The sequence below is a fragment of the Gavia stellata genome, chromosome 11, assembly GCF_030936135.1.
Source record: "Gavia stellata isolate bGavSte3 chromosome 11, bGavSte3.hap2, whole genome shotgun sequence".
Classification (NCBI taxonomy): Eukaryota; Metazoa; Chordata; class Aves; order Gaviiformes; family Gaviidae; genus Gavia; species Gavia stellata.
Genome location: NC_082604.1, coordinates 3,722,849 through 3,748,234, shown reverse-complemented (window position 1 = coordinate 3,748,234; position 25,386 = coordinate 3,722,849). Strand labels below are relative to the sequence as shown.

Below are 25,386 nucleotides of genomic sequence, written 5' to 3'. Positions count from 1 at the left end.
AAGACAAATTTTCTACATGTCCATCAAAAGTTCTCATTGACCTATACACTCTACTACCTCTACAGAGCTCCCGCTGTCCCTTCGGCTTCTCTCCACAATCCTGAGGTCTAGATATCCAGCTTTATATTACAAGCTTTAAGTATTACAGGAGAGGCTCACTCCTGAAAACACACACTTTGATTTCATGCTTGCCAAAAACCTCAGACGCATCAAAACAATTCCGTGCATCCTTTCCGTACAAAAAAAATAAATTAAAACAATGCAAGAGGGACATGAAAATTTCAATAGCAGCCTTATTTCCCACACAGACATCAAGCCATTGCTACAGTTTCTATATTCAAGGAACATTTAACCACCTTTAGAGGGAATGGACTGACAGCCTTCCCTCAGCAAAAAAGAGAAGTGGACACATTTTGTAATCAACACACTGTGGCAATCTCAGCTACTAACAAAGCAATGCAAAGACCTCAGTCTGCTACAATCCCCCACTACCATCTGAGCTAAAGATAAAAAAAAAATGGCATTAAACATCAGAACTATATGGTTATTTATATATATATACACACACACTACCAACAACCACAAGAGGGGCAATGTTGTATAGACCTTATAACTTAAAGCACTTAATTCTTCTTAGTTCCATTTATAACTTAAGTACACCTTGAGCAAACTTGCTAAGTTTTCTCAGTTCTGACAATTTTCAAGCTAGATCATTTGTGCAACCAAAGAACATTCAGGAGTTGACTGCAAGAGAGGAAAGGAGAGGCTAAGCTTGGCTGATAACTGACTTTGTTCCCGTAAAAGCAAATACCATCCCCCCTGCAGCATTTCACACACCTAGGTTTTCAAACACCACTCAATTAAAATAAATTGATGAGAAAACCACACAATGAAACAGAGTCCTTTTCCAGACAAATGCTTCTTCAATAACAAAGAGGAGATGGGTTTCTCCTTACCAAAGCATCCAATGGATCTCTAGCAAGCTATGTAGGAAGGAGAAGGCAGATCAGATCTGTGCTTTTATGCTTGTGAGTGGAAATTTTATTGCTCTGCCCCCTAGCTCAGTCTATCTATAATCATGAATTAAATATAGCTTATCTCCACTCATCTTGGAGCAGAAGCACTCAGAGAAAATAACAACAACAAAAAATGAACACAAAAATGAGAAAAAAATGCTAGGAAAAGGAATTTTTTCCTAAATCAGACTATAAGAAGATTTAGCATCATACCTTAAAAAGCCCCAAGAAGGAATTTTGAAGGCCTCAATGAAAGAATAAGAAACATACATTTGACAGTTACTTGAACTTACAAAAGCAGACAAAAGAAGGCAGAATCAAATTTCATATTCTTGGTATTTTGAATAAAAAAAAAAATCTATAAAGAGCTGGAGGCCTGAACTACTTTAAAGGAGGGGGAAGAGGAGAAGACCATGGTCCAGGAACCTAGCTCATCTTCATCCATTACTGTGAACCAACGTTTCCCTTGCATGTTTAAATAATTAGATCTTTCAGCAGAGGCATGTAGTAGCCAACCACCTCTTCAGCCAGTCAGCTGCCCCAATGAGATGTTCCACGTGACTTTGACATCTAGTTTGTTTTAAAATTAAGTATCTATAGATCTTAAAAGAGCTGCCAGCTTTTTTTCTTACATTCAGGTATAAAAAACCCCAGTTTATGACAGAGCTCCATTTAGACAATTGGCCTTAGGAGACAGCAAGCATAGAAGAGATGCAATGGTGCTTAGTCTGAATTCCTTAAAAAAAAAAAAAACAAACCCAAAACATTCTTTGCACTCCCCTTTTACACACCAAGTCTTTTCCTCAATCAAGGATTAAAACAGTTGGGAAAATTAAGTTGTAAAGCCCTCAATTCTCTATTTACAAGATTTTTTTTTCCACTTACATCAGCATAAAGATCATATTTTTCATTTACTGTATGTTTTAGGAAGGCAAGAAAAAACACTAAAAGTAGTATCTGAGGATATTTTACAGTTCTCCTAAGATCAACATCTGTGATTAAAAGAGGCTCTGCAAGAGTCCAAGTTTTTGCCGTGGTATCAAATTATTTTTGTAAGCACTCTGTGAAACAAGTCATCACTGTAACATGACTACTTTGCAATTTAGTTCTATGCTCTTGCTTTAAAAGACAGTCTCAAGAAACCATTCAGAAAAAGTCCCGAAAAAAATGCAGTGACCAGGTACCCCCATGCATGTTCATATATCCAGGGACTGGGAGAGCCTGAGCAGCTCTTAAAATCATTAAGAAAACCTAGTATTTATACGCAATATTGTCAGATACTGAAAGGGGCTATCAAAGTCTCAACACAAGTAGTGGGTCTTGCTGGAAGTGACATTCAACTTCCATGAATAAATCTGTACCTTCTTTTTAATACAGTTGACCATTAGACAGAATCTTCTTTCTTAATCACACATTCAGTAAGAAATTAACACTGACACACATGATCGTTGACATCAGTTAACTTGCAGACCTATACGAGCCTGGGGAGTGAAGGGGGTGCAGAAGGGACAATGGACACTCCAACATTTCTGTTGATACCCCCAGGACTGATTAGGGCACACATTTTTACCTCAGCGTCAGCTAACTGTTCAAAGGATGCCTATTCAAGTGAATGGCAAGAATACCGATGTCTTGTAATACTAAAGCTCTTATTATCTATTGGAGCCAACACCCAATAACAGAGCTCAAAAATACCAGAACAAAGCTTTTGCTGGTGACAACTGCAACCCATTTTGTTTACAAAGGTTCCCAATTATCACACTGTGCATCTACCAAATGTTCTATTCACAAAGCAGCAAGTTAATTTGTGTTTATTAAAAAGTTTCTTAAGAACAAAAGCAACCAGCAGAGTTATGGGAAAAGGAAAAAAAAATTCACACGTACTTTCCAGGAACTTGCCCAAGTCAGCTCCTGAAGCAAGAAAATAGAATGAGCAGCAAGAAGTTAGACAGAAGAACATAATTAGAATTCAGAAGTTCTTTCCCCTCCCACCCAAGAAAACAGACACTTAAGAATTACAGTAAGAAGTAAAGCATTACAACAGCAAACCAAGAACGTTGAGCTGAAGGTTACTGGGGAAAACGTAGCTTTTATTTCAGAAGTACTACTTGGCAACATCTCCTTTTAGCCTACAACTTGTCCCACTTCAACGTGCAATTACACAGAGTTGAAAGAGCGGAGACTGCTTTGTTGACACTGAAACTACTTGTCTTAGATCAATACCAAACGTACACAATCCTGATCGATGTTCTCTTCAGCCTGCCAAGGCCTCTCCAGTCAAACACTGCTGGTCATTGCTGCTCCCAACACCCTGCTGCCTGTGGGGGGGAAGGCTCGAGTGCTCGACGAGCTCCCTCCTTCCTCAGCCTGTGTAACCTGACAGGGCTGGGCGTGCTCGGAGCGGGGCACACATAGGCTTCAATGAGGGCGCACCCGCCCGCGGCGCTGCCGGAACACAGGCCCACTCCCTCTGGGCTGGGAGGGGACGAGCGAGTTCACACGGGTCAGCGTGAGGGGAGACGACGCCGGGGACGCAGCTGCCAGCCCCGGGGGGCGTGAGGAGCCCCGGGCGCCCCGCCGTCGCCTGACAGGCACCATCTCCCCCTGCCGGGACCTGCTGCCAAGGAGCCGCATGGAAAGGGCAAGGCCCGCACCCCCGAGCGGGGCCAGGCCCAACGAGCCCTGTAAAAGCCCATCACCAGGAGCGCAGGGGAGGCCCTTGGGGCGCGCCCCTCGCCGCCGGGCCGGGGCGGCCTCGCCCCCCGGTAGGCCGCAGGGCGCCTCGGGGCTGCGGCACCCGCGGCGGACAGGAGCCGCCGGCAAGGCCGGTGCTCGGAGCGCGGCCTAGGCCCGCTCCCGCAGGCGGGGAGCGCGGCGGCGGCCGGAGCGCGGCGGCGAGGAGGCAGCGGGGGTGGCCGAAGCGGTGGCGGGGGCAGGGAGCCGGCGGGACGGCGTTACCTGCGCTCCCGGACGGAGAGTCCCTCACGGCCACAGCGACTCCTCAGCCCCAACAACACAAGATGGCGGTTGCGCCGCCACGCAACGTCACGTGAGAGCAGGCCCCGCCCCCTGTCTCCGCCGCGGGACCCGGATGGGCGACGGCACTCCCCTCCCCCCCCCTCCCCGCTCTCGCGCAGGCACCACCCGCGTGACGACACCGCGTCGCGCACACGGGCCGGGGAAAGGAGGGGGCGGTCCCCTAGCAGCTGCGCGCGCATGTCCCTCCACCCCACTCCCGCCGCGGGAGCCCCCTGCTGGAGGCACGCGCGGACTGCAGCCTCCCCCCCCCCCCACAGCGCTGTGGGACGGCGGGAGCGCTGGCGGGGCCCCGGCGGCCCGGTGCGCGGGTGGGCGACGGGGCCGGTGCTGGGGGGTCCCCGGCCAAGCCCGCCGCACCTCCCGCCCAGCTTCCTTTCCCAGAGCAGCGGGTCCCCCTCAGCCTGAGCCCCCCGGCACTTAAATTACTGCGTCACCCTCCTGCCGCTGTCTCCCGCCTGCGCGCGCAGGGCCGGGCGCAAAGCGGCGGTTGGGGCCTCGGCCGCTGAGGTAAAATGCTGCTGGGCTGTGCGTCCGCGCTTCAGGAACAGGCGTTACCACCCGCAGCCTTACCCTTTCCCTCCGTTTAGGATACGTGTAGGTAATTCAGCTGTTTTGGTGGCGCTAACGGGCCACAGGGAACTGTCTAACCCCGACAGGCGACCGTCTTTCGGGCACGCGCAGTGGCCTGGCACCGAGGGCAGGACGGGTGCCCCGGGGGTCAGACCCGCTCTCGCCCGGTCACCGGAGGAGCCCCGTGGATGCACCGCTCTGGGAGAGAGCCTGAGAGGAGACTGCTGCGGCTGCTTGCAGAGAAAGGGCATTCGGCAGTACATACTTTGACTCCCCATTTCCTGATGGAAAAAGCAGGAGCTCAAGGCAAACTTTTTTTCAGCTAAGAATACCGTTTTATTTTTAGTCCTAAAACCCAAATTAGTACGTGATGCAGAATAGCCCCATGTGGTTCCTTCAGCCTCAAAACCTATTCTTGGCTGTTGCACACTATTGAAGGTAGAACCGTTTTCAGCTGAAACAATTTCACTCCAATCACTATTTCAGCCACAATCCATGTAGCTTTCTCCCTCCTCCTCTAGGTGAATAAATACTTGTCATTGTGCACTGAACACCAGCCAAAAATGATGCAACAGTGAACACAAGTAATTCTTCTGAGCTAATGGGTTGAAAACCTGTAATTCTTAGGACATATTTTTAGCTGAGAGCACCATAGGACTGGACTACTTCACCTGAAAATCTTAGAACAAAATTTCTCCTTTAGGAAGCTGGTATGCAAAAGCAAAGCTCCCGAACAAAGGGCTGGCCTCTGATAAACTACATCTGATCCTCCTGGTTGTTGTCACACAGCTTGAGCCAGTACTAATAACAGTATGGTAAGAAAGAGAGGCAGCACTGCATTTCAAGCCATCAGTCAGAACTTCCAACTTCACTGCAGAAGTGGCTGTGCTTTGTTATTCTACTTACCGAACTTGAGTTTGAGCACTGAAAAATATTTTCACATGCTCTAAGACAAGCTTTATCTGAGATGAGAGAACTTTAGCACTTCTGGAAATTTTTTTATGCCAGTTAGCACAAACTTTATGTTATTGAGACAAAAAAAAAATCAAGAAGAGAGTGTCTGAAACGTGCCTCATCTGCAGAACTTCACATTTTTGTTAAATGGAAATGCAGATTACTTCTTTTGGTAATAGCGGATGCATCTTAAATCCTCCACAACACTCATTCAAGCAGAATAGGGAGACTGTCATGAAAATGCAAGACTGTACCTGCGTGATTAAATTCCTACATGGTTCAATTACAGGACTTCAGCTGATACTGTCTAGGTGTGAAATCACCCTGGCAGCTAGTCTGACATTTAATAGGGTACCGAGGGCATGATGTACTTCAGAGCCCTGTGTTACCATGCCAATTCATCTTTACTATTAAAAACCCAAGTGCAGGGAAGTGGCATCCCTAACGAACCAAAAACCTTCTTTATTGACCCTTTGCTTTCACCTGTCCTAGCTTGGAAGCAAGAGCCTGCCTCCCTTGGTACAGCAGAAGAGCTACAAATACAGAGCACAGCTTTGAAACAGCAAATAATTGTCAAAAGCAGCCCAGCAGATGTGGCAGGGTCTGACACGTCTCCCCTTGCCACCTCCACTTCTTGTTATTTGGAAAAGCGGCTTCCCTGTTTGTCAAAATACCAGGGATTTTGTCTGAGAAGAGTCAATATCTCAGCAGCCTCTGTTTTCCATGTCCTCATTTATCACAACCCTAAAAATAATAAAAACAACAGACAATTCAGGCAGGTGAACATCTGACTGTAGTTTTTAAAGTCAGTCACTTCAACACATCTGTCGCCTCAGATGGCTTACGCTGAAAGACAGACTACCACAAATACGCTGCTACTTCTGCAACACCCAATTATTTTAAGACATCCTTCCCACATGTGGCAAGCTGAGTTTGAAAGGCAACAGTAAAGCACTTCAGATACTCCAATCTATCTTGCCAAGGGATTTTATTTGGACACTCCCATAAGGTTAAAATTCAATTTAGTCACCTTAATCCTCGCAGCTAAAACCTGAACGCTAAGCCAGGAAGAACCTGATCCTACTGTTTCCCTTTCTCTCTTGATTATGTTTACACTTTTTTAGGTAAGACTTCCTGCCATCACACACTGTCCCCTACAGCCAACAACGATGGCTGTGACAGAAGCATCAGTGAGAAACACACTGTGATCTGAGTATCCAGACAGGCTGAGCCCATCTTCAGTGCTGGTTGAAGCATTAGTGACTCCTGTACTGTACATGATCTACTCTGGAAAACTTGAAACACAAATCCTCCAGGGATCAAGAACTACCTGGAGTTCCTGTTCTAGGAGATGAACGACTTGAGGCAAATCTTCATCCCTTCTGGGAAAGATCCATAACCATGAAGTTACCCAAAACCAACAAGTTTTCATCAGACTTCTCTACTTGCCATCACAGACTGACTTAGAATCACTTGGGGCACATCAGGAGTGCCAGACCAGCACTGAGGTACCAGCAGGTATCAGTAAAGAGAACTGGCATTGCCAGGACCTTTAAGAGCCACCTGTGGTGACATCAGGCATAAACAGAGGACAGAGTGTCAAGGACTGTAATATATTAATTATAGGTAAATAAAATTAACTATTGTCAGCCAGTATTAGATGGGAGATTGAGCTAGACAATTTCTTTTTAGTAATTCTGCGTAACATGATATTGTTAGTCAAGCCAATAGTTGCCAGCAAAACAGCACCATTTAGAAAGCAATTAATTTCCCAACGTCAATTTTTGCAAAGCTAATTTCAAAACTTACATTGCTGCAACTTCAAAATCCAAAAGCACTTACTGTTCACAGCACTGAATAAAGGCCCCAACTAACAGCACCTGTTTGAATTGAACAAAACTGCTACAGATACACTGCTCATTTCTTTATTGAAACTCGTCAGCTGGAGTTGACTCAAATCTGTTAAACCACTAGAAGCCCTTTTTCCACCCTCTCCTCCTGCTGCCCCAGGCTCCTCACCCAGCCGCACGTGCAAAGCAGCACGAGTCAGCAGTGCTTGCTACACTGCGGAAGAAAAAAAAAGAAAAATCAAGAGCTGCAGTGTTGCAATTTTCCTGTGGAAATAAGAGACTAAGGAACCTTAACCCTGATTTTACCTGACCTCCAAGACCTGAGGGCTCACAGACACACGGCAAATGCATCGACTGCCAACAACATGCAAAGCAGAGCTGCTCCAGGTAAAATATTTACGTTTTCTGTTTCATCACTGGATCGTACCTGCAACGATGCATAGTTAGGCCTCCTTCTGAGACACCTCACCCCCCACCCCAAACTGGCCATGCCAGCAAAGCTTATCAGATCAGCAACAGCAGAAACAAGACATTTGGACACATTTTCAGATGCCCACGTTTGGTTTTTTTCCTCCCTTCCATAAAGGCAGAAAGAGGAAATGCAAAGGGAAATGTAGCTGAAGCAACCTGTCCAGCTCCCAGCTGGGACACTACCGGGGCTGAGACACAGCAGCTATTTTAAGATAAGGGAAGGCTGACAACGTTCAGATGTCAACATTTAGCAGTGGACAGTATTTCAAATATTTACACAGCCATGTCCCTTTCTGAGCAATTGCAAACATCAGGGCTTTTTACACCAGAACTGCTGTACAGAAGGGGAAGTGCTATCAAGAAGGGGCTGAACACTTCTCCCACTCATCCAAATCAGGATGCCAAGAACTTTGGGGATCAAACACAGGCACGTTCAGGAGTGCGGATTGCTACTGTAATTTGTGAAGAAAAGAGTATATTCAGGGACCTAAAAATAAACGACAGACAAGACCAGAGATAACAATGCTTTATTTGTACATTTCAGCAACAGGAGAAATAACTGAAGATGAAATTATCTGCTTTGTTGTAAAGTATAAAAACATTTAATTATAAATATTTAGCTAAAAAAGCGTGATTTATAAAATATAATCTGTGAAGATATATATACACAGTTTAATTGTTTAGCAATTCTTTCACCTGACATTAAAGAGTAGAGGTTTTTCTATTTATTATTCCACGCTCACAGTTTAGTGCTCACAGTTTAAGAAGCAAAACAGACAAGTGAAAAGACAACTGGTGAGTTTTGTTCCGGAAAGAAAAAAGTAAAATGCACAAACTGGGGCAATAGCAGAGGCAGAATTTGAGCAAATCCATGTTTTGAGAGAGGTCTCTGAGGGAACACAGCTCCCCTGCCATGACCTACAGCATATATATCCAGACAAGCAGTGGACATTTTAACATGTGAGCAAGTTCCTGTGTTTGCAAAAGAAAATGGCTAATAATATAGTGCAAGCCCTCCAAATTCAGTTCAGCTAAATGTGCTCACCTCGCTGCTCTTCCCTTCTGGAGCAGGGATTGCTCAGTATGCTGGGTTGGTGTCACCTGTCGTGGCTCTAATGAAATCAAACAATGTCACCTTCATGATTCAGGATATGAGCAAATTTCCAAATAGAAAACCCCAGTGTGCCATCCAATTGCATTATCCAGCTGGCAATATCCCTTGAAAACAGATACAGCTGCCTAAGGCTGGAAAATACAGTGAAGCCATACAGTACACTAAATGTGATGGAATGTGAAAGAAGATACATGGTCAGGCAACTCAGTTTTCTGTTCCTCATTTAAGAGAGAGCCAGCTTCCTCCCTTCAAAGTCTTGGGAAATCTCACCTCTTACCAAAAGGTTTATTACTATGGCACTTCGGAAAAGAGAAACTGGAAGACCCTCCAACATGCTGGGTGGCAGCAAATGCTACAGGAAATGATAATTAATTTGATCCATGACCCTAGTAACTATCTTTCTCTCTTCACAGTGTTTTCACAGTGCCTGTGGCACAGAGCTTTGAGGATGAAGAAAAGGGATAGTCGAGGATGCGTGACAACACCCAACAGCAGTACAAACGTACAGGAAGTCAAGCTGTACTTTGTACACCGATTTACACAAGACCTCACTACTTGCCTGTAAGCAAGGAATGAATTAATAAGGAGTTAAGAGAAAAAGGGTGGCTAGGAAAGAATGAAGTCGGCAAACACGACACTTGTCAATGCTCACCATGATTTGCAACCTGCTGTTTCTGCTTCAGGGTGATGTGCTCCCAACAGTTCAGAGCAAACAGCACGTACAGAGCTCTTACAATTCACATTGTTACAAATGTGTAGTAACTGCAAGAGTTGTGGCCTTAGAAACTCAGGAGGATCTTCAGAAGAGGAAGGCTAGCAAAGCTGTAATGAGTTTTAGGCAGGATCCAGGCAGTTCTCTCCAGGTAGAGCCCTGATCTGGGAAACGTACCAAGTCATGTGCAATCTCGGAGTGCATATTGGCTGGTCAGTTACTGGGTAAATGCAGATTTTAACTCCCTGAAAGCTGCTCGGCGGTGTTTCCTTTCCTCCTCTTCCCGCTTTCGCTCATCCTGCTCAGCTTTTATCTCTGCTTCAAATTTACTGGCTGAAGAAAGGGCTTGAACCTTTACAAGAGAAAATAAAAGAGCGTCAAGCCTTGCACATCAGAGGGAGAGCCAGAGCCTGAATTACTCCCAGATGAGCAATGCAGAACAGTTTGCTGCACCTCACAGCGCTTGCTGGGAAGCTCTGTCAGGATGGGTCAAGTATTAATTACACTGCAGTGCTTAGGTATTTACACCCAATACCTGTTAGCTCACTTGACTTTAACATCAATAAAAGAAAGGTCATTTACTAATAAGTCACTAACAAGTGACCAAAACAGTGCTGTCAGTACTGGGTCACATACATTCTTTCCATAAGCAGGCAGCATAGCACAAGTTGTGAGTGTACAGTGGGAGAAACTACCGCAGAAAACAGTTCTGAGTCACAGCCAAATCCAAGAACATCATACTACACCACGGATAATCTGCAGATCAAAGAGACATTGTTTATTTGCTGGCTATTTTTCCAGCTTTCATCTCAGTACATCTGCTGTGCAATAGCTGTGTTATGCTCTTGGGAAAAAACTTCTTATATAAACAAGCAGGATTATTTTCTCTCCAAGAGAGCTTTCAAAAAGGGTGCTTTGTCAGCTTCAAATGGTGCAAAGCTCTTTCTGCCAACCCCAGGACCCTGCAGAACAATTTTGATTCCGAAGGTTACAGAGAACTGCTCGAGAAAGAGATGTCTGAAATCCTATACTCCAAAATACTCCATTCACCACTGAACTCGGAGGGTTCAGGTTGAGAGAGGTTTTGCAAAATGAGAAACTCAGTCCCATTAGTTTCCAGGATGCTTTTGTCTTTAAAAGCGGTCAGCCAGCTAATCCCATAGAGCTCTCAGCCAGAGGGACACAGGACAGCCAGTCAGCTCTACCAGGGTAAGACCCACAGCAGAGACAGTGAATTAAGCCATTCTAGTGTTGACTGATCTGCAGAGGAAGGCTGTAGCAAGAGTCCAACATAAAATCTGAAGGGGAAAAGCTATGGCTGAGTTTGCGGCGGGCGTGAAATACGCATCCTTTTAGTTAGGGAGAAATCTGCCAGTATCTTCTATTGAAAAGCAAGCAGGGTCAGTGTCTCAGTGGCAATTAAGGCCTGCATACAGAGCTTTTTCATGTTCCTCTGTGCCACACCATACCTTAGCTTCAAAGAAGTTCTTGGCTCCCTTGACTCCCTCAATGGAGACATCTATCTCTGAGAGCTTCGCAAGAGTCAACAGGCCGCTGTCCTCCTCGAGTTCCCCAGCTGCAGCTTTATGGAAAATCAGCAGGAACTAGCAAGACAGAGAGGAAACAGTCAAGTTCTTCACCGAGGCTCAAACAACTTAAAATGCAAACAGCGCAGACATTTATCTGGAGGGGGCTGGAATTTACATTTCTGAGCAAAGAAAACCAGGTCTATATAAATTAAGTGGCACCATAAAACTTGTGCTCCAGTGCCCTGGTTCCAATACACAGCCCTGTTGGACTAAGAGGTAGAAATCTCATAGGAAGAAGGTTTTCTGAGGAGCAGAGCCCTGGTGAAGCACAGCTTCTACTGAGCCCGGGCTGCTACATGACCAGAGGAAGGAGGCCACCTCTCCACCTGCCTAGTACAACTATATGGTGGGCCCAGATACACCTCTATGTCCCCACATCCTAGGGGTGTATTCACAAGCCCCCCACAAGCTTCCCCAGTGTTCTGGGGCTCAGATCACATCCCATGACAACAAAAGCAGGGCAAAGATGGCCCTGGCTCACACCTGAACCCCAGGCTTTCCTGTTGAGAGACAGCAGCAGCCCAAGTATGTGCACTTGAAAGGGATTTGGGGAGTGCCCAGCTGCTATGAACCCTGCCTTCTGTCCTTCCTAAGCCCTGTGGTCCATACGGTATGGGCGGGGAAAACAAAATCAAGGTCAAATGCACCAGGAGAACAGAACATATTTACTTCAACCAGTTCCTTGTCTAGGGCATGGGAAAAGTTATTTAAATCAACTCTTGGAGCTATGCCTCTGCCTGTTCCAGGGAACCCCAGCTGGTTTCACTAAGGTGAGCAAAGCCTATGTATTCCTGTCATGCCCATTAAATAACATACAGGAGATCTTCCCTAAGACTTGTCAGAGGTCAGGTCAGAGGTGTGCCCTTGTGACAGAGTGGCTTGAACAAATGCCCAAGAACAACTGGTTTTGAAACCTTTGTCCTGCACTGGACCATTTGTTTAACAAATCCAGAGTCACTACAGCAGAGCGCATACTGGCAAGTGAATTCTAAAATAAAACGAACAAAAAAGAGCTATATTACCCTCCAGGAAAGCACACTTCTTTACTGAAGAAACAAGACCTGCCTCCTTAAAAATAAAGACCTCTGCACCACCTTCCACCTGCTAACCAAACTCGAGGTCAAGATATGGATGCTCTACGTGTAATTTGAGCAGTCCTGTAACTCCCTGCTATTCTTGGCCGTCCCAGGAGGTGTCTCAACGCTCGGCACGGTGTGGAAAGAACAGAGATGGGGACAAGTCACTCGGGTACAAAAGGAGCACAAGCAACAAAGCTGCACCACTGCATCACTTCAGTCCAGGGCAGAGAGCTGTAAATACCACATAGCATTGCCATGAAATCCATTTGCACAGGATCATCAAGTATCTCTAGTGCTGAGCTCCTCAGACTGCCAGGCTTGGGACTTTGCTTCTTCCTACAGAGAGCCCGAGCTGTCCCGGAGGAGGGCAGCAGAGTCCCAGCATCCGTGCTGAGCCAGCCCCTAATGCACTTGCCTGCTTCAAGTTGCTTGCAGAAGCTGGTGGAAATGCAAGAGTTTGGGAAGGCCTCCCACGGGGAAGGGTGTGGAGATGACGGCAGCGCTGGCTGCCCTCTCGTAGAGGCAGTGTCACCAGGCATTGCTTCATGAAATGGCCTCATAACCCGTATGTGCTCAGCACAGAGCAGCCAGAAAGCAGGCTGTGCTTGGTGAGGGAATTTTTCCCCCTCCAAACACATGTAAGAAACTTAATGATGCTCTGCTGAATGGGCAGAACATCCTGCTCAGAAACCAAATCCTCCCCAAGATATCCTCTCCCTCTGCTCAGTTCTGCTAGGCTTGGGCTAGTTCCTCTCCTCCTCCACCACCACGCATGGGACACAGAGGGCTGGCAGCCAAGCTGGTGTTAGTCATGGTTCCTCCTCACAGTTTCTGCTCCACCCTGCAAGTCCCACTTCCTGGCATCGGAAAAGGCCAGCGGAGGCAGCACAATCCTGAGGTCTGGTACAGCTGTCGCCTGGGGAGGGACTGGAAACACCCAGGCATGAGTACAAGTGGGCATGAATCATCCTAAATCTAGGGGATGGGGCAGCAATCCTCCCGTGGAATATGGGCTGCCACAGCCAGGAAGCTGAGCTCAAGGAAACCAGGGACTGAGCCACCGGTTGGGGCAGACACAGCATGTCAGCCCCAAGGACCCAGCAAGGCAGACCATTTGGCATCATGCTGGTTTCCACAGGAGCGACCCTTCCTCATGTAAGCACACTGCCTGCAGCCCACCTCACCAGTTACTTGCCTCTGAGGCATCAGTCCTCAATAACTAGAGAACGCTAAGAATCTGCATTCAGTTTGCCGATGAGTTCCCATTCCCAGCCCATCTCACACCCTTGCTGGGCCCAGGACACATTGCATGCAGCTAAGCCTCAGGGAAATGTCAGAGAAACAAAAGTGAATGATGTTGGTACCTTTAAAAACCCTGCTCTCAAGGAGGACATGACACACACTTTCCACCCCACTAACCTTATAAGAGATGCATCTGCTCTCACATCCTTCATGATCCAATCTCCAACCCCACAATGCCAGGTCTGAGGGCAATGGTGCGGTTATACAGCCCCACCAGGCACCTTGCTGGCCTCAGGGATGCAAGGGAAGGTACAGGACTGACTGGCAACAGCAGCCTTGCAGCAGCTTGCCAGAAAAGCAGTGCCACCCAAGGCTGTGGTTTGCACCAACCCTGCTAGTAAACACATGACGTGGGTCAGCATTTAAGCTGGTGTGGGTGTCAGGGACAGTGGGTGGATTTTTGCGGGTTCTAGATAGCAGCTACAATTAGACACTACTATTATAGCAATTAACTCCGGTTTCTTGTAATGACGGAACCAGATGGCCAGAGGTGTTTTTCCTCCCCACCCCTCACTGTACCCGATCTTTTTAAGCCTCAATTTCCTCACTTCAGTCACAGAGGGAGTCTTGTGCAGTTAATTGTTGATGTATTGATGGGTGCTCAAAGGTCAATGGTAGAAGGCAGCTTTCCTAACAGGACCAGCAGTTCATCAGCAGCAAGTCAGAGCCATACAAGCCTGCTTTCCAGGCGACAGCTTACATGGGAAGGGAGGACATGACACTACTCAAAGCAGCAACAAAAGGTGACCTATTGCAAGTTAGAGAGGTCCTTACCAATTCTCTGGCCAGGCCACAAGAAGCACATCTTCAGGCAGGTATGTTACGACTATATTCTCTGGAGAGGCAGACAGGAACCCTCCAGTGCTCAAGTTACCCCCTGCTGAATTCGGACACTCATTTAAACCAGGGTTTCTCCTTGAGTTGTCAAGAGCACTCCAGGTCAGCTTGGTCACCCACCATGTGCTTGCTCGTCACCACCAACGGGAAGTGGAATGGAACAGGGCCACAGACTGGTTCAGGCCTCCTCACTCACCAGGAAACCTGCCTCCCTGCCAGTCCTCTGCCCAAACACAGCAGCTGGACATGGCATATCTGCAACAAGGCAAGAAGCATCCTGCTCCTCTCTACCATGGGAAGCTTTGGGTACATGCCAAAGCTGCTGTGTGATTTGTCCCCTGGCTCTGTCAGTGACGCTCCTTTATTCCAACCCGTGTGCCACTCAAGCTTGCATTTGCTTGACCATCGTTTTGCATCTGGCAAGAAGCTACAACAGCACCAGCTGCCACACGCTGTCTGCCAAAGGCTGGCAGCACAGCTGACAGTCAGCCATGCAGGGGGCTGTGCTCCAAACAGGTGGTGGCAGAATAGGAGCTGCTCTGCCACTTGTGCTGCACCACGGCATCTTCCAGAGCCTTGGCAATAAAGGCACTTCTCTTTCACAGGAGAGAGCCCCTGCAGCAAGCCCAGAGGCTGTCCCCAGCTCTTCACCTAGGGTGAAGGGTGGCACAGGGGACACACAGAGAGGCAGAGGGCTCCTCCAGCCCATGCAGTGATTTGGCAATCACAGTCTGACCTGGGGCCAAGGGCACGGTGCTCTTCCTGCTCCACTGGATTCTTTGCTACCCCCAGTTCACCTCTGACCAGGCACGTCTCCTTCCCTGCCCAGTGGAGCTGCCGGCTTAGAGCTTTGCTGGTGTGAACTGACAGGCTCACACTTCCCAGATTTGCTTGTCTTTCCCGCTCTCTGTGGGCCAGGCCCTGTAACCCAATGGTCTTTGGCCTCTGTTTTCTACTGCTGCCCTCTTGCAATGAAAAAAATGCAACAAAACCCTTGGGGCACAAAAGCAGGGAGAGATGGTGTGACATGCCAGCAAAGAGACGGTGCAGCAGCTCTGTGAGCTGCCAGTCACCCCTCACACCCTAACAAGCCCAGCTAGTCATGGGCCCTGGCTACTCATCCTCCCTCCGAGGCGCTGCCAAAGGTCCCGGCACTTCTGAGATGAAAAAAATTGATGTCCTGAGCTGTGGAGAGCTGTGCACCTCTTCTCCACAACCAAGCCCCCACACCCTGCAAGAGGCATGGCAAGAGCACAGCCCCTACAGAAACAAGGGAGCCCAGCTGCTTGGGGCCCACCACAGTCATCCCCCTGGGGCGGGAGGAAGCAGGACTGCAGCACCCTCACAACCGGTGCAGGACACAAGCAGCGCTGGCCCTCCTGCTGCCTAAGGGGCTGTCAGTTAATTCAGAAAGCCACAGTGTGACGTACGCTTTTGACTGAGACAGCAATCAAAGCCTGGGAGGAGATGATGTAACAGGAGGTTTTAATATCTGGGCTCCCCCTTCCTGCTGAGCTGAGTTGGGTACCCTTGAGTGCATGCAGGTCACTGCTCAAATTCCCTCTCTTCCTCTGCCCAGCAGCAGATCCTGGCCTGCCCACACTGCTCCCAGCCGTCTCAGCACAGCAGTGACAGACAGACTTGTTCACTGTGTGCCCCTGCTGAGCCAGCATGCAGTACCGAACTGCTGCATCACCATATTTATTCCTCACTGCAGGGAGGTGACCACCCCTCGTGAAGCTTGCTGTGGCTGGTCACTGCATGATGCAGAGAGGGACCCAATATAAACTGGAAGAGGAAGCCTCCTGCACCCTGTGAGATCAGCTGCTCCAAGCAGAGCCCCTTCCCTGCACCTGAAATGAGTCCTGGGCCACCATACTGCAGGAGCCCACCAACAAGACCTTGTGACTGAAGTGACGGCATCTCCAGCTACAGCAGGGAGCTCTGTCAGCACTCCCAGACAGCTGCAGCAGGGCTCAAATGTGCTCCCAAAGCAGGCAGAGAGGTCAGAGAGCTTTGACATCAGGTACCATTACTGCCACGTGGACATGGATGCTGACAGTGGTCCACACCTTGAGCTCACCATGGCGTTGGGAAGCTCACCTGCTTCTCCACTGCACCCCACAGCTAGAGAAACATGGAGGGGACAGTGCTACCTACAGCTGGAGTACAGGGCCTGGCTGACTCCTCCCTTCATCCTGCAGCCACATCCCTGTCTGCTTCCGCAGCCACCCTTACCTCGCGGAAGCTGAGCTTCCCATCAAAGTCTTCATCCACCTCCTTGATCATGTTCTTCAGCCCCAGGTGGGTCTGCGGGGCTCCCAGCTTTTCCATCATCAGCTTCAGCTCCATCAGGTCGATATACCCATCCCGTCCTGAGTCGTACCTGCAGGGTGCAAAGCGGAGGGGGTCAGCCCTCAACATCCCCCATATCCATCTTCCCAGAAGAGGAACTGTGCAAATGGATAAAGTCACAGCATGGTTCAAAGCTTGGGGGAGAAGGGAAGCTGCACAACACGCCAGTGCTGAGATATATTAAGCTCAGGGAAGTGGCGAGCAGCTTTCAGAGCTGTCTCAGAGAGAGAAGTGCTCAGGGGAGCTCAGACCAAACCACCCACACAGAAGGAGCATGGAGGAATTCAGCTTATCTCAGTGGGATTTCCATCTCACCCACTTACATGTCTGGCACTAAGGTTACTTACACACAGCTTACACCATGCACCAGCACAGTGAGGCAAAGGCATGCCAGAGCCAGCTGCTGCCAGGTCTCCTGCTCATTTAGAGGAGAAACAGAGAGCAGAGACCAAACAGAACCTCCCAGCACAAAGCGGCTGTCTTTCTTTATAAGCAAAACACACCCCCTCTAGCTGTTAAGATCTTTCCTCTCCAAAATGGTTTTGTACTACACAAGCACCGTGCTTCAGGGCAGCTGTTTATTCAGTGTCCCCGGGCAGAGCAGAAAGGCAGTCCTGGGGGAGCACAGCAATCCCAGCTGGTTCCAGGGGCTGCACTACAGGGCCAGGCTGGCAGAGAAAGCCAGTGCCCACCTCAGAGCAAGACTGGAGTAGGACCACACTCCCAATGGAGCACAATGGATGGCAAGGACTCTCCACAGGAGGAGAGAGCACCCATGCAAGGGGCAGAGTCCTTTAGCAGTGACATGCTGTGCTCAGCCTGGGACCGTGCACCAATTCCTCCCCTGACATCCGCTGCAGGTGTGAGTAAAGCATCCGGCCCACCCAGCAACCAGCGCTTCTAACCATCAGGGCCATCACTGGGTTTCAAAGTCCAAAGGCTGGAGGGATGGGCGCTCTGCTATCAGACAGCCTGTCAACAGCCCTCCCTCATCCTGGTCCTGCCATCAGGGTCCAGCACAGAGCTGGGGACTCACATGGGAGGATGGGGCAGGGCCCAGCAGGCTGGCCTCAGCTGCGGTGCACAGCCTACCACTGCCTCCTTGCTTCCCACCCTCCTCGCCACCATCTCAACCCCAACAGAGTTAAATCCTTTCAACCATTCAGAAAGGAAACCATAGGCACAGTGCTGATGCTTTCCCTGTTGGCCTGAGCTGATCAAATCCTCCCGCCCATCATCTTTCATGGACAGTTAGCTCTCTTCCAAAGAAATGATGACTGTAGCTATCCCAAACCAAGACCTGCACAGTTGTGGTTACCCTGGAAGAAAGCCCTTTCCAGCTGAGAAACCTCACAGCCGCAGAGGAAGCTGTGGCAGAGGAAGGCATGAACAAAGCTGCTGGCCTGGAGCTGCTCGCAGGTGTGGGCAGTGCGAGGCAGGGCTGCAGCCAAGAGCACTGCCCCTGCCTTCACCAGCACGGGCACAGGGTGCTACTCCCCCAAACTGGGGTGGCCTCCGTGGCCACACACACACCCCTCCATAAACAGGTTTTATACTCTCTGTGCCTCCCTATTTCCAAGGGTCCCAGGCCCAAGAGACCCCAAATGACAGGGACATCGCCACCAGGCTGGCGTGCAGGCCCTGCTACCAACCTGTCTGCATGCTCTGGAGCCAGCAAACCCATGAGCCCACCAGGCTGGACAGCTTTCTAGAAAAGTAGGAAAGAAACCTCCATTGGAGCAGAAACCAGGTCACAGACCTGAGACATCACGGGGAGGAAAAGCAGCAGGTTCATCGCAGCAAGGAAGGCATCAGTTAATTAAGGCACACGTTTGCAGCGTTACCCAGCCCATCTCTGAGACGCACTTTCAAGATCTCACAGAAGCATAAGAAGCGCAATATTTAATTGTCAATTTGCTTTTCCTTTAAGTTTGGGAGAAAGGGTGTGGAGCTGTTCCTCCAGAGTAAGGCAGCTGGAGAGGCAGTGCCTTTGATCAGATAAAGCAGCAAAGCATACCGTGGCAGGGAGGCACCTGGGATTGGGGCTGGATTATTTTTTTGGCCCCAGCAAGCTCATGCTGCCCTTTGACTGCGTGCAGAAGCAGGACTACACCGACACCTGCACCAAGGGCTGCCCATCCAGGGTCAGGACACTTCCCAGCCCCTCTCAGAGGCATTGGATAATGGAGATACAGCAAAAGGAGGGCACATGCCCAGCCCACACCTGCTGTGCTCATCTCACTCTTCTGCTACAGACGCTACCCGCAGGCAAATACCGTCCCTTGGTGCCTGCCCCGGCACTAAGCCCAGGGGCAAAGGCGCAGCCCCGAAAGGGTTAAGCGTGGGGCACAGCTTCAGGGCTCGTCGCTCCTCATCCCTGCAGAGAGGCAGCACAAAGCCAGGATTGTGAGAAATGGGGTCTTGCCAGTGGCGGGCTGTGGCGGCAAGCAGCACGCTGTACCAGCCACACAATGGGTGTTGAGCATGCTGGGCCGGGGTACAGCTGGTGCCGAGATGCACCCTGAAATCAGGTTACCAGTCCCTTACAGTTGGAGGCAGCCAGGCAGAGGGACGCTGAAGCCCCCGGACACTTGGTGCCAGCCCCGCAGAGCAACAGCATCACCCTGCAAACTGCTGCATTCCCTCCCCACCCCCCTCGCCTCCTAAAACAGCCTGAGTATTTTAGGACCTGGGTACAGCCACTCGGCTGCCACGGAGCCACACAGCCAGACTATTTAGGGAGAGGCATATTTATAGGGCATGAGAGACAGCGCAATTCATTCCCCGCCGCCCGTCTGCAGGCACAGGCACTCGGCGCAACAGGGCATGGCATGGGCTGCACCTCGTTCGTCGGTCGATGCTGCTGGCACACATCAGCCCCACCAAAAACCCCACTGTCTGCCTTTTGAGAGCTCCCAAAACCTCACTGTCTGCCTTTTGAGAGCTCCCTTCCAGGGCCCAGGGCTCCAGCCAGCCCCCGATACCACTCTCACCCATTTCACTGCCTACACAGCAGCCCTGTACTGGTGATGGACACCAGTCAGCCCTCATGGGCAACACAGGCAGAGCTGGAGGAAGGCACCATGGCAGGTCTGGTCCCTAAACACATCCCAGGGACCCATCCTGTCCTGTACTCCAGGAGTGGCACAGCAAGAGTACACAGCACTTGGTTGCCTTCCCAGCTCTCCCAGCCCCGCCGTCACCCGTTGTCCTGCCATGACACCAGAGCTTTGCTTCCTTCAGGCTCAAAGCTCCCCGGGCCGCAAGCCAAGCCTCACCCCAGTGACATGCAGACATTACGGACAGAGGGGCTCTTGCATCACAGGCAGGCAACTCCAGCAGCAAGTCAGTGCCACAGCCATGGCAGGTCCCCACCTGTGACGGCTGGGATGCCGCAGGCAGATACAAGCACCACGGCCGGCATGATAACGCTTCACAGTGCCGCCGCAGCAGCGTTCCTGGCAGCAGATGAGACAGAGGCAGCGGCTGCCAAAATCTGCTGCAACAAGGATGTGCCCAGATTCCCATGCTGGCTCACTTCCACCTGGGCTGCAGAGCATGCCCGGCTGCCGAAGCACTGGGGGAGGAAAGCAGGAGCAGAAGTTTGGGGGGAAGGTGGGAATACTTGCTGAACAGACTCGCTTAAGAGCTAAAAGTGTGTTATGCACAGTTACTGCCCCAGTACAATCATTGTACTGGTGTTACACAGCATAGCTGGGGGAGTTACACCACAGAAGAAAGAGGGATCAGGAAGGGAGGAGAAAGGAGATGCCAAGCACTGCATCACCTGTACTGACTCTGAAGTCACCTCCCAGCTGCCTGAAAAACCCGAAGGGAAAAAAAGGATAGTTCAATGAGAAATCCCAATCCTGAAGGATCAAAGAGCAGTTTCTAAACATTCACGCTTCTTGAGAAAGGCTGGAAAGAAAACCTGCCCTCCCTGTACATGGTCTCTGTACCTGAGCTTGCTCCACATGCTAGAGGCACCTGTACTTTGATCTGCAGTTCCTGCATGCCGCAATGGCCCAATACAGGCTTTGAAATAAAGCACTTGGAGTAATGGTGCTGAAGTAGTAATAATCTCCTCTTAAATATTTCACAATCCTTTTTAAATAGTACTTTATTCCCTCTGAGCATTGCATTTTACCTTACATGGAGAGGGAGGTGCTGATCTCTTCTCCCTGCTACCCAGTGATGGGACAGGTGGGAATGGTTCAAAGCTGCCTCAGGGGAGGATCAGACTGGACATGAGGAAGCATTTCTTTACCGAGAGGGTGGTCAGACACTGGAACAGGCTTCCTAGAGAGGTGGTCAATGCCCCAGGCCTGTCAGTGTTTAAGAGGCATTTGGACAACGCCCTTAACATGCTTTAACTTTTGGGTCAGCCCTGAAGTGGTCAGGCAGTTTGAGACAACATTATCGTTGTAGGTCCCTTCCAACTGCAATATTCTATTCTGTTGCCGAGAGCTTTGGAAACAATTCCTCCATACCAGGGTGGGACAGGAACAGGCTGCTCAGCCACAGGCAGCTCTGTCCTCCCCAGCCCAGGCAGCAGCAGGAGCTCTCCTGCTCTTGGAGGGACATCAGGGCGAGATGAAAGTCTCCTCCAACAAGATCTCCTCCGAGATGCTGTGCAAGACCCTGAGGCACTGAAGCCTGCAGGGCACAGGCTGAGTGGCCGCGTCCCCATGGGGATGACCTCCCTGACCGCTGGGACTCCAGAGACAGCCAGTCACACCGGGAGCACGGCAGTCCTGGAGCGAGCAGGTCTGCTGCAGCACGTCACACATGTCCCTCAGTACAGGGGCACCCGGCGAGGGACTCACAAGTGGCTCCAGGAGTGCAAGGGGACATCACAGCCTCTCCCACCAGCCAGGCACAAGGCACTTGTGAAACGTGTGGGCAGCACATGAAATTCCGTAACTACAAATGCAATAGCACGGCTGGAATTTCTCCACTCCCTCGCACCCTGCAAATGAAGCTGGTGGCTGTTTTTTCTCCCCCCTACATCCCTCGGAAAGGTCACTCCTGCCAGGCACAACCTGGCTTTCACACTCCCTTCTATTTCCCGGGACAAGATGGCACCAAGGGGAGATGTGAGACTCCAGAGCTCCTGAGGGTTTGCTGGCAATGTTACCAAAATGTTGCAGAAGGGAGGTTATCATGGTTACCACAGTCCTCACACATTGTCAGAATAGGCAGCTAATTAGGTCACATTATAATTAGCCTGAGCTGCAGACTTCCTGGTCCCTCTGCCAAAAAAAAATAGCCACCCAAGAGCTGCCTGAACCCAGCAGCCCCAGTGTGCTGCTGCACAGCCCCAGCACCCACAGCAGATACCCGCGCCCCATCTCTGGGGGAATGGGGGGATGCTGCCAAGAGAAGGCTTGGACAAGAGCAGGAAAAGTAAGCCTAACCATGGCAGCCGGAACAAGGAACATTGTTTCTGCTTTGGAAGGATGGTCCCAGCACAGCAGGCAGCACACAGCACCTGGATGGAGCGCTGGATTTCAGGAAGCCCCACGTTCAGACGAGCCCTTTGCTTGCACCCTGGCGCAGGGTGGTCACAGCCACCAGCCATACCATGGGATGCCCAGACAGACACCAGAGCAGCCACTACCACCAACTCTCTCTTCCCAGCTGGATCGCCCTGACCCAGCCCACACTGTGTCCAGGTCCCACAGGCTTAAGTTTAGTCTGAATTACAAATTTAGAAGTCCCACTAAACTAATAGGAAACGCTTTTGGATGGGAAGTCTCATACTGGAAACCTGGTATCCTGTGGCAGTGAGAAGAAACATCCCTGTCTGTCAAAGACTTACTTTTACCATTAGTAAGAAAGACCCTGAGTTGCGGTGGCCAGGGCTGAGAAGCCATAAAAGCCTTAATCACATTAACTCAAGCTCTGACTGGCAGGAATTAAGGGGAACATTTCCTCTCCTCATGGAGCACGTGGTGCCGGCCAATACTTGAAACAGGTCGCTGGCAGCAGATGGAGCAAAGACCAGATCCTCTGCCACTGCAAACACCAGGTGCCTGTAAACAGACTGAAAACCAGGACGGGGTTTTCCGTCCGCCTGTCCGGGGAGCACAGGGGAGCATGCAGCCCAGCTTCTTCCCATTTTGGCACGGCTGGCCGGCGCTCAGCTGCAATAGTCCTCACAGGGCACACAATGTTTTCCAGCTACATTGACCAGCTGATTAGCATTCAACTGCAAAGCCTAGGTTCCCCCACTTACAAGGCCGGCGTTTAATGAGCTCATTGTTGAAAAATTCGGCTGCAATTCAGCTCTTCCACTTTTTATTTCCCAAACCACCGCTATTCCTTTCCTTATCCCTATTGAGGCTGTGCTGCTGCTGCCCGCTCTGGGCTCTCACCCGCAGCTTTTTAGCACTGCAGCTGCCAGCACTGTTTGTCCTCCTGCCCTCGCAGCGCCACATCTCAGTCCTCCGCAGAGTGGCATCCCCTTTAACCGTCAAAAGGGGCACAGGAGCAAGCGGAGCAGCAGTCTTGCCCGAACCACCTCCCTTCCCGCGCCCAGCTGCCGACGCAACGCTGCCCATGCAACAAAGAACTCCGGTAAGCTCACAAAAGCCCATCGCCTGGCATCCTGCAGCAACAGCCCCGGCTGGGGCCAGCAACACTCCGGAACACGAGGACCTGGGAGCATTCAGCCAGGGTCTTGGTCTCCTCTCAATGACCCCAGCCTCCAGGGTGCCCAAGGCAGCTTTCAGGTAGGAGAAGGAGGACCTAACAAGTTACAAACCCTGCTGTGGTCACCTCTGTAAGCTCAAGTAGGTCTTTGCACCTTGCTGGGACAGCCCACGTAGCACCTCTGCGGCCCTGCCTCCTCGTGCCCAGCAGCAGCTCACCCCCTGTCCGGCAGCCCTGCCTCCGGCCAGCTGGCACATGCAGCTGCCTGCCTGACCCCTCTCCTTGGGGCTGAGAGCACAGGGTTTTGTGGTGCTAGAGGGAAACCTGAGCACAGAAAATCAAAGCTACCCAGGCACAGCCCAACTGCAGAAGCAGGGACAGGGCTCAAGGAGGAGAGAAAAGGGCAGGATCACAGCCCCGGGAAGGGCCAAGCCTTTCTGCTTACAAAAGCAGCTCTCCATATTGTCACCAGCAGCTTGACTTTAATACAAACCTTCCTGCTGGGATGAGATGGCCATCCCAGCCCCCAGGAAGCAGGGAGCAAAAGGAAGGAAGCTTCGTTTGGGTGCATGGGAGGGAGCACAAAGCCTGGCAAAGGGGACCGCGGACGGAGCTACGGCACTGCCAGGCAGAGCCAGCAGAGCTCCCGGGGATGTTCGGGGTCCCAGTTGTTGAAGGCAGATGTCCAGTGTCGCTGCAAGGCCCTGGGACACAGACCCACCAGGTGCCCCGGGTGTGGGCCAGCAGCGCCTGTACTCACCCAGCCCCCTGCCCCACCCGGAGCGTCCCCCAAAGCCACAGCTCGTGGGTGCCACCACAAACAGCCGTCATCCCGAACCCAGGTAGAGCAGAGGCAGCCCCAGGCCGTGAGTGAAGTGCGAGGCTGAGCTCCAGCCCCGAGTTTGAGGCGAACCCTACGACGCCCCCCCCCCCCCGCCCCAAAGCACAGGGACGACATGGGGATCAGATGCGCTGGTAACCGGCCGCAGCTTCTTCCAGCCCGACCGCAAAACCGCGGAGAAATGCAAACCTCTCGCCAAGAGCAGGCAGCCTCTCTCCAGATGTCCCCCCGGGGAAAAGCGCTGGGAGGGTCTACGGAGGGAAGGCAGAGCCCCAAACCCGACGACAGAGCCCGCGGGTCGGGGCACCCCCCCCCCCCGCTCCCGCCCCACTCACAGGCGGAACATGCGCTCCATGTCCTTGATCTGGCGGCGGCTGAACTCCTTGAACTCGGTGTAGGGGTTGAAGACGGCGGCCCGCCGGGGCTGCGCCGCCCCCTCGTTGATGTCCTGCCGCCGGCACAGCTTGGCGCTCAGCTCCGCGCCCGCGCTGGCCGTCAGGCTGCTCCGCTCCGCCTCGTCCCCGGCCGCCTCCTCGCCCTTGGCCGCCGCCGCCGCCGCCTCGCCCTCCGCCGCCGCCCCGCTCTCCTCCAGCTGCAGCCGCCGCTGCAGCTTCTGCGCCAGCTCCTCCGAGGCCATGGCCCGGCGCTGCCCGGCAGCCACGCTCCCGCCCCGCTCGGCTGCGCTGCGCTGCGCTCCGCTCCGGGCCACCCCCCCCCCCCGCCCCGGCCCGCAACTTTATTCCCTCACTTGGAGGGAGCGGGGCGGGACGGGGCGGGACGGGGCGGGGGGAGGCCGGGACGGGGCGGGCGCTTAAGGAGGCGCGGCGGCGGCGGCCCTGGGGGTGGTGGGCGCCGCTCGCGCGTGGGATGGGGTGTGGGGCGGCCGCGCTGCCTCCCGGGGGTACCCCCGGGTGTGCACCCAGTCGGGGGCAACCCCACAGGCTGACCCCCTCACGTGTACACTCTCCCACACAGGAATCACCCCCACTCGGGTACACCCACA

The 25,386-nt window shown here is 51.4% G+C and overlaps 2 protein-coding genes across 4 annotated transcripts in view; both read right to left on the bottom strand.

Annotated features, from left to right (window-relative positions):
• The window catches only part of GIGYF2 (GRB10 interacting GYF protein 2), an 80,242-nt gene extending 76,234 nt beyond the window's left edge, over window positions 1-4,008 (bottom strand). Inside the window, exon 1 of the mRNA XM_059822495.1 lies at window positions 3,975-4,008. The gene's annotated coding sequence lies outside the window, so the exon portion shown is untranslated. The remainder of the gene's footprint in view (window positions 1-3,974) is intronic.
• A 4,443-nt stretch (window positions 4,009-8,451) lies between these two features.
• Window positions 8,452-25,020, bottom strand: EFHD1 (EF-hand domain family member D1). 3 transcript variants are annotated; one of them, XM_059822743.1, is made up of 5 exons: window positions 24,940-25,020; window positions 24,719-24,807; window positions 16,772-16,919; window positions 11,196-11,330; window positions 8,452-10,078 (listed from the first exon to the last, which is right to left on the bottom strand). In XM_059822743.1, exons 1-5 carry the CDS (start codon window positions 25,018-25,020, stop codon window positions 9,944-9,946), a joined length of 588 nt encoding a protein of 195 aa, XP_059678726.1. In that variant the 3' UTR covers window positions 8,452-9,943. The 3 variants fall into 3 exon arrangements, with proteins under 3 accessions (XP_059678726.1, XP_059678725.1, XP_059678724.1); XM_059822742.1 differs by having other exon boundaries at window positions 24,719-24,846; window positions 24,943-25,020; XM_059822741.1 differs by having other exon boundaries at window positions 24,719-25,020.
• Window positions 25,021-25,386: the final 366 nt, after the last annotated feature.